At 46.8% G+C, this 14,329-nt stretch overlaps 1 protein-coding gene across 1 annotated transcript in view; it reads right to left on the bottom strand.

Moving 5' to 3' along the window:
* The window catches only part of LOC119910764 (MAX gene-associated protein-like), a 36,548-nt gene that overhangs the window by 15,554 nt on the left and 6,665 nt on the right, over positions 1-14,329 (bottom strand). Inside the window, 9 exon segments of the mRNA XM_038729574.1 lie at positions 5,582-5,719; positions 5,721-6,394; positions 8,820-8,942; positions 9,040-9,168; positions 9,667-9,777; positions 10,025-10,133; positions 11,975-12,000; positions 12,003-13,221; positions 13,254-13,833. Coding sequence (XP_038585502.1) covers positions 5,582-5,719; positions 5,721-6,394; positions 8,820-8,942; positions 9,040-9,168; positions 9,667-9,777; positions 10,025-10,133; positions 11,975-12,000; positions 12,003-13,221; positions 13,254-13,833 — 3,109 coding nt within the window.

Here is a 14,329-nt window from a genome sequence, read left to right as displayed (position 1 = left end):
CCTCGAGGCACAGGCCGAGGAGGTGGAGTTGCAGCTATCTTCCACTCTACCCTACTAATCAGCTCTAAACCTAAATTAAACTATAACTCATTTGAAAGCCTTGTTCTTAGTCTTTCGCACCCAAGTTGGAAATCACTGCAACCAATTCTTTTCGTTATAGTGTACAGAGCACCTGGCCCGTACTCTGAATTCTTATCTGAATTTGCAGAGTTTTTGTCAACTTTAGTCCTTAAAAGTTTAAGTTGATGGGATTAGTTTTCCAGTAGGACGAGTTAAAGGACCGAGCTTGTAAATCACCGAAAATGACCTTTAAATTCAAAATGGCTGACTTCCTGTTGGGTTTAGGGCATCGCTCCCAGAGGCTTTTTTGTAGGTCTGGAACAATCAGGAAGCTTCCGGTCAGAGAACTGAGGCGGACGTGGAAGAACCTTAACCTGCATTCTCTCCAGCAGCCAGCAGGGGGCGACTTAAACCTGCGTCCTCTCTAGCAGCCAGCAGGGGGCGACTTAAACCTGCGTCCTCTCTAGCAGCCAGCAGGGGGCGACTTAAACCTGCGTCCTCTCTAGCAGCCAGCAGGGGGCGACTTAAACCTGCATTCTCTCTAGCAGCCAGCAGGGGGGGCGACTTAAACCTGCGTCCTCTCTAACAGCCAGCAGGGGGGGCGACTTAAACCTGCATTCTCTCTTGCAGCCAGCAGGGGCCCTCCAAAATCAATCATCTTGTTGATAGTGCTGCAGGCTCGCTGCGAATGACACTCGACTCTGTAGCCCCGCTAAAAAATAAAATACTAAAACAAAGACGGTTAGCTCCATGGTATAATACTGAACTCGCAAATTAAAGCAAATATCACGGAAACTTGAGAGGAATTGGCGTTCCACCAAAGTGGAAAATTCTCGTTTAATTTGGCAAGATAGTCTTAAACTTATAGGAAGGCCCTCCGTAATGCCAGAGCAGCGTACTACTCGTCATTAATAGAGGAAAATAGGAACAACCCCAGGTTTCTTTTCAGCACTGTAGCCAGGCTGACAGAGAGTCACAGCTCTATTGAGCCAAGTATTCCCATAGCTCTCAGTAGTTACGACTTCATGAGCTTCTTTAATGATAAAATTCTAGCTATTAGAGACAAAATTGGCACCGACTTATCTCTTAACTCAGGAACCTTAGAAACAGCTGTAGAACCAGATACATGTTTAGACTGTTTTGCTTCACTCAGTCTTTACCAACTAACTTCAATAATTTCTTCATCTAAACCATCAACCTGCCTCTTAGACCCCATCCCGACTAGGTTGCTTAAAGATGTTTTACCCTTAGTCAGCACCTCTATACTAGATATGATCAATCTATCTTTATCAACAGGCTATGTACCACAGTACTTTAAAGTAGCTGTAATTAAACCTCTTCTGAAAAAGCCCAAACTTGATCCGGATGTTTTAGCCAACTATAGACCTATATCTAACCTTCCATTTCTCTCTAAGGTTCTGGAGAAAGCAGTTGCTAAACAGCTGTGTGACTTTCTACAGAGCAATAGTTTATTTGAGGATTTTCAGTCAGGATTTAGAGCTCATCATAGCACAGAGACAGCACTGGTGAAAATTACTAACGACCTCCTTATTGCATCAGACAAAGGACTTGTCTCTGTACTGGTTTTATTAGATCTTAGTGCTGCATTTGATACCATTGACCATCAGATCCTATTGCAGAGACTGGAATATTTCATTGGCATTAAAGGAACCGCTCTAAGCTGGTTTAAGTCCTATTTATCAGATCGATTTCAGTTTGTACATGTTAACATGAGTCCTCCATGCACGCCAAAGTTACTCATGGAGTTCCTCAAGGATCTGTCCTTGGACCAATCCTCTTCACTTTATATATGCTTCCTTTAGGCAATATTATTAGGAAACATTCCATAAGCTTTCATTGTTATGCAGATGATACTCAGTTATATCTATCGATCAAACCAGATGAAACTCATCAGTTAGCTAAACTTCAAATGTGCCTTCAGGATGTTAAAACCTGGATGACCTGTAATTTTCTCATGTTAAACTCAGATAAAACTGAAGTTATTGCTCTGGGGCCTAAGCACCTCCGTGACGCATTATCTAAAGATATAGTTTCCCTGGATGGCATCACCTTGGCCTCCAGCACCACTGTGAGGAATCTTGGAGTTATCTTTGATCAGGACATGTCGTTTAAGTCTCACATTAAGCAAATTTCAAGGACCGCCTTTTTTCACCTACGTAATATTGCGAAAATCAGGAACATCCTGTCTAAAAATGATGCAGAAAAACTAGTCCATGCATTTGTTACTTCTAGGCTGGATTACTGCAATTCCTTATTATCAGGCTGCTCGAAAAAGTCCGTTAAGACTCTTCAGCTGATCCAGAATGCTGCAGCACGTGTTCTGACAGGAACCAGGAAAAGAGATCACATTTCTCCTGTTTTAGCTTCTTTGCATTGGCTTCCAGTAAAATCCAGAATAGAATTTAAAATCATTCTTCTTACCTACAAAGCTCTTAATGGTCAGGCACCATCTTATCTTAAAGAGCTCATAGTACCTTACTACCCCACCAGAGCACTGCGCTCCCAGAATGCAGGGTTACTTGTGGTTCCTAGAGTCTCCAAAAGTAGACTAGGAGCCAGAACGTTCAGCTATCAAGCTCCTCTCCTGTGGAACCAGGTTCCAGTTTGGGTTCAGGAGGCAGACACCATCTCCACATTTAAGAGTAGGCTTAAGACTTTCCTCTTTGATAAAGCTTATAGTTAGGGCTGGCTCAGGTGAGTCCTGAACCATCCCTTAGTTATGCTGCTATAGGCCTAGACTGCCGGGGGATTTCCCATGATGCACTGAGCTCCTCTCTCCTCTACTTTCTCTCCCTCTGTATGCAACCTCATCCCATTATTGCATGTTACTAACACAACTTCTCCCCTTTCTGGTAGTCTTGTGCTTTCTCGTCCCTCTCCTCTCTCCTCCTATCACTTCCTGCAGGTGTTTCTGGCTCTGGAGCTGTGGAGTCTGGATCTGTGGTTGCGGGTCACCTGCTGCCCCCGTGTTCCTGCTCGACACCCTCTGCTGCAACGACTATTGTTGCTAGTCCTATTATTATTATTATAATCATTAACATTACGATTGTTATCATTAACACTACTATAAATATCTGTACCATTTTTCATTTAGGCTAAAGCAACATCACCTTTACTGTCTGTACCTCTGTGTGGATATTGTGTAGGCTGCCTCCCTCTCTCTCTCTCTCTCTCTCCCTCTCTCTGCTGGCCGCTAGAGAGGACGCAGGTTTAAGTCGCCCCCTGCTGGCCGCTAGAGAGGACGCAGGTTTAAGTCGCCCCCTGCTGGCCGCTAGAGAGGACGCAGGTTTAAGTCGCCCCCTGCTGGCCGCTAGAGAGGACGCAGGTTTAAGTCGCCCCCTGCTAGCCGCTAGAGAGGACGCAGGTTTAAGTCGCCCCCTGCTGGCCGCTAGAGAGGACGCAGGTTAAAGTCGCCCCCTGCTGGCCGCTAGAGAGGACGCAGGTTAAAGTCGCCCCCTGCTGGCCGCTAGAGAGGACGCAGGTTTAAGTCGCCCCCTGCTGGCCGCTAGAGAGGACGCAGGTTTAAGTCGCCCCCTGCTGGCCGCTAGAGAGGACGCAGGTTTAAGTCGCCCCCCTGCTGGCCGCTAGAGAGGACGCAGGTTTAAGTCGCCCCCCTGCTGGCTGCTAGAGAGGACGCAGGTTTAAGGCGCCCCCTGCTGGCCGCTAGAGAGGACGCAGGTTTAAGTCGCCCCCTGCTGGCCGCTAGAGAGGACGCAGGTTTAAGGCGCCCCCTGCTGGCTGCTAGAGAGGACGCAGGTTTAAGGCGCCCCCTGCTGGCCGCTAGAGAGGACGCAGGTTTAAGTCGCCCCCTGCTGGCCGCTAGAGAGGACGCAGGTTTAAGTCGCCCCCTGCTGGCTGCTAGAGAGGACGCAGGTTTATCAGACGATAATGATTGAAACATTGTTTTTTCACCGTTTTAACTCCGAAACCCGCCGATGTTGTTGCTCCGAGTCTAAGCGGGCGCCATCTTGATTATTGCGCAATACCTGCAAGCTGCCTGCCTGCTGTCATCTTTTCTGCAGAGAGGAAACATGCCGCTTGAGAACATACGGTGCTTTTTGCCATTTTGTGGCCAATGCGTTGGAGATATATAGACATGCAGGGTATCAAATGAAAGGTCTGCTCAAGCCGGATCGATTGATACCCCCCCCTCCATCACTGTGGAGTTCCATTCTAAATCTACAGGCCTGTAAAGCATGGGAGTGCTTTTGGTGACAGGAATGTTGATGAATACTCCTGTTTTTATCAATATTGCAATGTTTTGTCATTTGGAAATAGGTTGTATGGACTGAAAAAGTGTTTTAAAGATATCTATCAATATAAGTCAGCATTTTAACAATAAATATTGCTAAATATATATATGAAAATGTATGATAACTGTTTGTTTTCATCAGATTTACAGTTACAATTGCATTCTAGGTGTATTAGAAAATATTCAGTTGCATTAAAAGCTAACTCAGGATGGTTTTGATGGTTTATTGCATCAAAGTATAGTTTTTTTTTTACCAGGCAAGTCAGCCATTTTGAATTTAAAGGTAATTTTCGGTGATTTACAAGCTCGGCCCTTTAACTCGTCCTACTGGAAAACTAATCCCATCAACTTAAATCTTTCGCCACACATTCTGAAGGCTTTGCTGATGAACAATTGTGCTATTTGGGAGGTTTCGCCAATGGGCGTATCCGTGGCATCGACGATCAATGATTCACCATTAAACAGGACATTTACATGCACGGAAAGAGTCCCGCCCTGAACACATCTACATGCCAACATTCAGTTATATTTATAGCACCATCTACAGGCAACAAGAAGTGAGCTCTGTGTCTCATGTGTTTTACATCAAGTTTTCAGCGCGTTCCACACTTGACGTACTGTTACACAACGTTAAGTTACCAAGTGCTCTATAGCGCCACATAGGGGTCACAGGAAGTGACATTTAAGTCCTTTTTGGAGAAGGGCCCGGTTGGGGACTGTAGCTTAGGGGGCGTGGTGTGAGCGTGGTTCTCGGTGTAGGTCAAAGTTCATCAGACTAGAAGGCGGGGGCGAGGGGACGAGGGGCGCAGCGTGAGCGCGGGACAAGAACAAATTGAGCGAGAGACTTTAATTATAATTTCACTCTTTATGCTAATGCTATAATGCCCTGTGTATTTGTATATAATATTGTGCTTTAAATAAAGTTTTTCTTTAAATCAAGGGCTTATGTCAACTACAATGTTCACACAAGCGTGGTACATATTGCATGTGCAGAACCGACCATGTGCTGCGGCTCCAGCCAATCATTACAGACCTTGAGGGGGCGTGGCATGAGCGAGGGGCATGGCATGAGCGAGAGGGGCGCTGCACGAGTGGTGCTACAGTCTGGACCTCATCGCCTTTTTGAGGAGTCCATATGCGGTCCATACGAGTCCAAAATGCGGGATAATTCAGGGCTGGGTCTCCCGACCTCCAACCACGGTCTCTACTTTGGGCTCGGCGCCGATACCTGCAGCTGTGATCTCTCACCTTTAGTGTGAAGAGCGAGGTCAGAGCGATGGTGGCCCTCTCCTCGGTGATGCTGGTCCGGAGGCGGCCCTCCCACACCACCCCGTCCTCCAGGTCCTTCTGTCTCAGCAAAGCTCGGGTCATCATGGGCCCGCTGTCCCTTTCTGTAAGAGTCAGCGCTCTGATCGACGGCAGTCCCGAGCTCAGAGTCTGACTCCAGCGGAGCCATGTCTCCCGAGAGGCCGGGTGGGGGGGCCGCGGACCTGGGGGGGCTGAGGGTTTGGGACGAGGTCTTGGGTTTCAGCCTCTTCCTCCTTTTGAAGGCGGGGGGTTGTGGAGAGAGAGCTGACAGTTCTGTGTGGTCGGACTGGACTTTCAGGAGGTGTTTCTTTGACTTGTGAGGGGCTGTGAGTTCTGATGGACCTGCAGGCTGTTTGGGGACCAGGTTTAAGTCAGCTGGACTGGGCTCAGATGCTGAACCTGGAGGTTCTCCTCTGAGTTTCCTGGGTTTTGGACCTCTCTGCTTCCTGTCTTCTCTCCTGGATGTTGTGGTCTCTTTGCGGGTGAGTTTGGGTCTCTTGGACGGGGGGATGAACCCAGATATGAGGTCTGAGGTGGGCGAGCTGACGGACTGCTTCTTCAGGATGCTGTCGAGGGTCCGGACGTAGCTGGTGCTCCTGACGGGCAGCTCGTAGACCACCGGCTCCGCCACGGGCTGAGAGAAGCTGGCGGCTCGCTCGTCGATCAGCTTCCCTTCGTTCTCCAGGTACTCGTCCAACATGTCGCTGCAGAACGCCGACAGGTTCTTCTTCGGCAGCTCTGATCTGGGACCAGCTGCGGGACGTAAGAGGGACAGATGATTTAGACGCAGGTCAGATTCTGGCTTCATCTTCAGGCTTCAACTAACCAATATCTGAATCACTGTTTTCTTAATTCATCAATGGACAGCTGTGTTACCCAACACGCGTTGTTATCAGTCTCACTAATGTCAAACAAATATTGATAATGCAACATGATATTTATTAACAAACTTTTTATTGATTGACTTTGGAGTTCCTGCTATTTATTGTTCTTTGTCTTCCTTCTATTTGGGGGAAAAGCATGTTCTCAGTTTTAGAACTACGGCTCCCATAATGCTTTGGGAATGTATATAGGAAGTATAGCCATGGATTCAGTGAGTCATACCAGAGACAGTTTAAGAGGAGACACGCCACTCAAAGAATCGTTACTACAATTCTATAGAGAGCTTCAGAAAAAATATATCTGGTAGTCAACGGCGAGAGACAACTCATTTTTTGATCCCGTTTGAATTGTGCGCTGAATCACACACACGATGATGGTCAATTTTAAATAAACATTTGAAAGTCAAGACAGTCGCAGTTTGATGTTGAAGCATCAGACTGAAAATACATAATTACACAGACCACAAACCCAAAAGTCACGTATGTGACGCCATAACTTTTTCTCTCAATGACTGAACGTCACTGAAGCTAACGTCACAGGAGCTAACGTTACTTAAGATATCGTCACAGGAGCCAACGTTACTGGAGCCAACGTCACAGGAGCCAACGGTACCGGAGCCAACGTCACAGGAGCCAACGGTACCGGAGCCAACGGTACCGGAGCCAACAGTACTGAAGCTAATGTCACAGGAGCTAACGTTACGGAAGCTAACGTCACTGAAGCTAACGTCACAGGAGCTAACTTACTGAAGCTAACATCACGTTACTGACGCTAACGTCACAGGAGCTAACGTCACTGAAGCTAACGTCACAGGAGCTAACGTTACTTAAGATATCGTCACAGTAGCCAACGGTACCGGAGCCAACGTTACTGAAGCTAATGTCACAGGAGCTAACTTACTGAAGCTAACATCACGTTACTGGCGCTAACGTCACAGGAGCTAACGTCACTGAAGCTAACGTCACAGGAGCTAACGTTACTTAAGATATCGTCACAGGAGCCAACGGTACCGGAGCCAACGTTACTGAAGCTAATGTCACAGGAGCTAACGTTACTGAAGCTAACGTCACTGAAGCTAACGTCACTGAAGCTAACGTCACAGGAGCTAACTTCACGTTACTGATGCTAACGTCACAGGAGCTAACGTCACTGAAGCTAACGTCACAGGAGCTAACGTCACTGAAGCTAACGTCACAGGAGCTAACGTTACTTAAGATATCGTCACAGGAGCCAACGGTACCGGAGCCAACGTTACTGAAGCTAATGTCACAGGAGCTAACGTTACGGAAGCTAACGTCACTGAAGCTAACGTCACAGGAGCTAACTTCACGTTACTGATGCTAACGTCACAGGAGCTAACGTCACTGAAGCTAACGTCACAGGAGCTAACGTTACTGAAGCTAACATCACGTTACTGACGCTAACGTCACAGGAGCTAACGTCACTGGAGCTAAGATCATGAGGTTCTTGGGAAGTAAAGTCCCACTGAATGATTCAACATGTGTTTCATGTCTGAGAGTTCAGTTCTGACTGAGTAACTATTGTTACTAGTCCTATTATTGTTATTATAATCATTAACATTACGACTGTTACCATTAACACTACTATAAATATCTGTACCATTTTTCATTTAGTCTATAGCAACATCACCTTTACTGTGTGTGCTCTCTCTCTCTCTCTCTCTCTCTCTCTCTCTCCCTCTCTCCCCCTCTCCCCCACCCTGAGCCATGGTTCTGCTCGAGGTTTCTGCCTCTTAAAAGGAAGTTTTTCCTTGCCTCTGTCTCCTAGTGCTGCTCTTGGTGGGAACTGTTGGGCTTCTGTAAATATCATCACAGAGTTCGGTCTAGGCCTGCTCTTTTATGAAAAGCGCTGTGAGATAACTGTTGTTGTGATTTGGCGCTATATAAATAAAATTGAATTGAATTCTGACCAAGTTCTGACTCGGAGAAGGGCTGTGAAGTACTGCTGTAATTGCTCGACTGTCAGTAAAACCCAAAGATATTTAATTCCCTGACACTGGAGACAAAGAAAAGAAGCAAATCTTCAAATCTGAGATGAAATGAATGATTGAATTTGGGGGATTTTTCCTCTAAGAAAACCAACTGACTGCATGTCTCAGAATGGTTTGTGGTTTATCAGTCCACTGATCAATTTATTAACTAATGGTTTCAGCTCTACTCTGTTCAGCTGAAGGTCATTTGGCTAAAGTTGCTGCACCATTACATTTAATTAAGAGCCACCAAATGCTAACAACCCCGACCCTGATACAAATTAAAACAGTCATAAATTTAATGACCTTCTGGGTTGGCGGGCACCGGAGCGGACGGAGCCTCTGGTGGAGTGAATTTCTCTCTCCAACCTTTAATCTGAGTCACGTCTGTTGTTTTTCCGGTTCTGGACACGAACGCTGCAGAAACACCTGCAGAAAAGAAAAGACACGTCTGTGTGTTACCAGGATCGGTGCTGTCGGCTCAGCCAACCAGAGGCAGGATCTCCAGCTGTGTGAAGGTACTGACCCTGAGGCGGTGGTAGCTCCTGGGTCAGCGGCTCCAGAGAGACACCAGGAGGAGGGATAGGAAGACGGACTCCCAGGTACTGCAGATCTATGGCCAGAGACGGATCCAGCAGGTTCATCTTCAGACCGACTGAGTTCACAGAGAAATAACAGACAGAAACTCACTTAAAACACTGCCCCCCCCCAGGCAGGAACCTGCAGCCAGCAGGGGGCGACTCCACCGGCTGCAGAAAGAAGTCTCTGAGAAAATGTTTCTACTTGTCAGCTGATTTATTCCCTCAGTAAACACTTTCCTGATGAGTTTATGGTCTCAGTCGCTAGTTTCAAGTCTTCTTCAACACAGCATGATGTTCATTTAGTAAATTATGGTCCCATTTAGAGGAACAGAGACCAGGAAGCAGGGGAGGCTTTAGGGCGGGGCTACAAGCTGACTGGCGACCTGTCATTCAGGATAGAGGCGGCTCGCTGCTGTACGTTTAACCAGCACCGCTGAAAAAGCTTTTCGTGCTGGACACTCATGCAAGTGGGAATTTAAAATTTGCGTTGTGTGTGAAACCGGCATCAACAGGGCAACGTACCAAGAATGAATCTTCACATATTGTCGTGACTACAGTGAGAGCTGACGCACCTTCCTGCAGCACAGGGTGGATCACCTGTCGGTGTCTCATCAGCTTCAGGTCTGTCAGGAGAACCTTCTCAAAGGCAGCGATCTTCTCCTCCAAACACTCCGCTGTCTCTGCTGAACAGTTTCATGATATCCACTTTTGATTAAACAAACAGTCTCACAGTTTGGGAAATTGTTGTTTGTTGTAACCAAGACGGCTGTGAGCTCGTTGTAATGCCCAGCCTTTATGCTAAGCTAGGCTAAACACACACTGGTCCTCAGAGGTTAACTGACATCCATCTTCTATTCAACAATTTAACATTTGACCAGTAAACGGTGAACACTGTGTGGCTGTAGAAACATGCGTCTGTGTGTCTGTTACCGCTCTCAGGTGCGTCCGCAGATTGTTGCAGGTTCTGACCCTCAGGTGTCGTCTCAGGCTGCGACGCCGTTCCTTCAGACGAGTCCACAGTGTGAAGTTTGAGCGCCTCCTGAAACATGAGTTTTAAATTTTCTGTACATTTATTCTCAACAAGTTCATTGGTTTAAAGTTCTGAGAGCATTACCTAGAGGCTCAAACAGGAAGAACATGCTTATAATGTAGGCTGGGTGTTACCAACGTTTATCCTAGGGCCCTCACTGGACGATGCAAAATGATCTAGTTAGTGTCAGAGGATTCTCATTTCATTACAGTTTAATTAATCAGCTTAACAGCTGACCAACGTCATAGCAAATCACAGGTAGGACCAATAAAATAATGACCGCTCTGTTACAGAAATTAATGTAATTACTTACACCTGTTTGAACATTAAAAATGTCTCCTGTGAAGTCGACTCAACTCATCTTCTATCAGTAGTGTCAAAGAGTACTAGCCAATCACAGCATAGTTGGGCGGGAATTGTCGAAACTCTGGCAGGCCCAATGATAATGCCCCTGAAACCCTCAAGGTTAAGGGGGGTCAGCTCTTCTGCAAGCTATATGCATCCATAACCCCTTTTCCACCGCACGGTACCAGCTCGCCTCGCCTCCGTTTGGTTTTCCACTGTGGAAAAGTTGCACCTGTACCTGCTTCCAGGTACTTACCACCTCCGTCGAGGTTCCAAGCGAGCTGAGGCGAAACTAAAATGTGATGTGAAAACACGACAGACTGCTGATTGGTCAGAGAGAATATTCACTATTCACTGCGTCATCATTGCGTGCACCAGAAAGAGGCCAGCAACAGAAAGTTTTATATTTTACAGTTTTCACACGTTATTTCATCACTAAATCCACTTCTGAGAAGTTTTGAGGTGAGAAATCAGCTGTGTAGATTTTAAATATTGACAGTTTTACGAGAAGTGATTGTGTTGAATATTTTCGGAGTTGAGGAGCTCCGCGAGTGGCTGCAGGTTGAAGCCTGCTGTGAGGCCGGCCAGCCGCCCGCTCACAGAGCCCTCTGCTCCCGCCGCCACACAGACCGCTGCAGCAACAACGGCAGAGGAAAACACAGCTGGAAGGTTTTCATACCGCTTATCTGTCTTTACATTCTGAGGAAGGTTGGAACGTTTTAACTTAAAAAAGAGAAAGCTGTGTGGGTCGCTGGTGTGTGTGTCGCATTGAACATTACGTCACAGCAGTTGTGTGTGGCGTCACTATGACGACCAGCTACATTGAGGGGTGCTATCTCTGGGTGCTATCTGCAAGGCCAGGCGAGCTGGTAATGGAAAAACGGCAAAAATCTGTATACCGTCACAGGCTGTCGTTCGTCCTGTTGATGCTCAAACGCAAAAAAAAAAAGAAGAGAGTGAGAGAAGGAAGGAAACTCAAAGGCAAGAACGTCTGTTTGTTGAGATGGACGGTAACTGCTAACCCTCATCCCTGATGGATTTTGATTTAGTTTCACTTTGCGTCTATTTGTAACCTAAATTAACTCCAACCAACGTTGAGCTCCATGTGATGTCAGACCAGAGGACACGGGAGCAGCTTGGTGTGTGTTTATATGTGAGTGATGAGCTAATATCAGTAGATAACTTCAGCCTGGCAGATTCATGGATCAGAGCCAATCAGGAAGCCAAACGTGAGCGTCTGCGTCATCGTTTCCACCTGTCAGCACCAACATCGTTTGACGGGACTCGTTCGACAGGCATAGAACGCATCAAACGCGCTTCCCACTGATGTCAGAGTTCACATGCTTCAAAACAGCCAACAATATTTGTTCTCCGGTGGTTGACTTCATATTCAACTCTATATCAAAGTTACTGTAATTTAACAGAAAATGCAGCCGTCCTGGGAATTTTATCACAGAAAAGTCATTGCACCACACAAAACCAGATCTAGGTCTATTTAGTTTTACCTTTGATGTGAAAGAGATAAATAATGCTCCTCCACTTCCTCCAGGTTAGGCTGCATGCTAGTGTAGTTGGAGTCGTCCGTCTTCTGATTCAGTCCCGTCTTAGCAAGCTTTCGCTGCCGGGACTTCTTCTTGCGCCTGGAGGATTTGTTGGCTTGGGTTGGTGTCACCTGCTGAAAAGGGTCCTGCGCATTTGCTTCTACAGCACTTGGAGGTGGGCAGGGAACTGCCATTGTCTCTGCGTTGGAAAACTCCACCCCCATCGCAAGGTCATCATCGGTGGAGAAAAAATGTACAAGGTCTGCGAGAGACGGTGTGGGTGACAATCCCTCTCCGTCTAATGAAGAGAAGGTTGGAGACAGCGGCAACTGAAGTGCGAGGGGGGACAGTTCTGCAGGGAAGGGCAGCAACTGTTCGTTTTCTTGAAATGACGGAGCAGCATCCGCTGGAGGCCTGGATGTGTCAAGAGTCTGTTGTTCAGGGTGGGAGGGAGTCTGAGAAGGCAATGAAGGTGACATAACAGACGCTAAAGGATGAGCGTCGGGAGAGTGCTGAAATGGTGTAAATGAAGTCTCCATGTATGGCTCAGGCGGAGGTAACACTGTATGCCATTTAAACACACATGGGGTAACGTCTTTGCCAAGCGGTAGCTCTTCCGGTACTGCTTTTAGAGTTGGCTCAGAAGTAGTGGAGTTGAGTTCTAAAGCTAACGCGGTGGGCAGGGAAGGTAAAGGTTCTGGAGAGCTTGCTGGGGACAAAGTCTCGAAGCCAAAAGAAGAACACTCAGGGTCAGGAAGCAAAGAATCAGACTTCATGGTGGGGTCATCTGAAGGTAGTGAGGAAGACTCAGTGATGGTTGAGGTTTGTGGCGAGTTTGGGGCAGGTATCGCTGTGTCATAGGGTGGTGACAAAACGGGAGATGCAGAAGAGGTAGTAAGAGTTGACGAACTGGTATATACAGATGTTCCAAGGGTACAAAATGTCTGATCAGAGTTGGATAATACTGGCGTAACATCTGGTACTGCTGGCTCTGAGCCTGGGCTTTCAGCAAATGAAATGGAGGCAAAGAAATCATCAGTTCTGTGTCCCTTTGGATCAGCAGTGGCAATAGCATCTGGATACGATGGACTGGAAGGCTGCTGGGCAGTTCCAGCTGGCTGTCCCGTAACACTAAAAACCATTTCATCCGCATGAAGAGGAGTACATCCCGAGGCCTGGTTGTTGCATTTGGTGCCATCACCAATCAGGTCCTTCAAGGGACCAGTCGCATTGCCGCGTGATCAGAAGGCGGGCATGCAGAAGCTGCAGTAGAACTCAGTAGAGCAGTAGATTCAGATGGGAGTGCTGGAGAGGGAGTGTCCGGGTCGCTCTTGACCTTTTTAGATTTCGTCGAATGTTGCTTCAAAAAAAGAGCGAGAGCTGGCAGAGGCAGACGGACTGGCTGTTTGTGCTGCTTTACTTTCTCCTTTGATGGGGTTTCGGGCTTACGTTGGGGGTCTACGGAGTCCACAGAGGAGTTCTGGGACAGTGCAGCAACATTACTGACCTCAGAACAATCTGTTCTAACATTGTTTTTACAGTTCAATGAATTCAAAGGGTCCTTGTCGTCCTTCCCTTTCCTTTTTGTTACAGATTCACCTTTCTTTGCAGGTGATTTTTCTCCATGTGTTTTGACTGACAAACTGTCCCTCTTGGGAACATCTTGTACGTTGTTTGTCAGAGTTGTGGTGTTAGTTTGCTCAGTTCTGTGAGAGGTGCTGCCGTTGTTGATGGCCAGCTGCTCCAGGTTGCATCTTTGCAGTGAAACGTGAGCCTCCCGAATAAGTTCAGAAAATAACTTCTGAGCTGGACGTGAATTGTTGCTGAAGGAAATCAAACAATAAAAACACCACATTAGTGACATCAGCACGTCGTGATACTGCAGTACAAAACTATGACATACGGTCTGGTTATTAAAACAAAAATAACATTAACTAGTCACAGCCAAGCTTCACGCATTGGGTTAATTCTTGGTGTCAAAACACAGCAACTCCCCTCCGTTCACACATAAGGACTTTAACACTCGAGGAGAGACAGGCTGCCATTCATTTCAAACAGAAGCTCCAAAAACATTTTGACACCTTCCCTCGCAATTCAAGACCCTGCTGCGCAACCTGAAGAAGTTGGTTAGGGTTCAACTTTATTGCAAATATCATCTGACGTACCAGAGCCACAAACCCACAGACAACCAACAGTGTTTGAGGCTGTTTGTGTGAACATGGGGTTAGTAAGGAAAGGCAAAGATTCCCTTCATGGTGCAAAGTTGTTTCTTATGGATAACTGGCGACATACAGTTTCACTGAGATATATGTAGTATCA

Source organism: Micropterus salmoides, unplaced genomic scaffold (assembly GCF_014851395.1).
Source record: "Micropterus salmoides isolate LMB-PRFRI ecotype aquatic unplaced genomic scaffold, ASM1485139v1 Ms_hic_scaffold_19, whole genome shotgun sequence".
In the NCBI taxonomy this organism is placed as follows: Eukaryota; Metazoa; Chordata; class Actinopteri; order Centrarchiformes; family Centrarchidae; genus Micropterus; species Micropterus salmoides.
The sequence above is the reverse complement of the archived record's forward strand: the minus strand, read 5'-3'. Positions and strand labels throughout refer to the sequence as shown.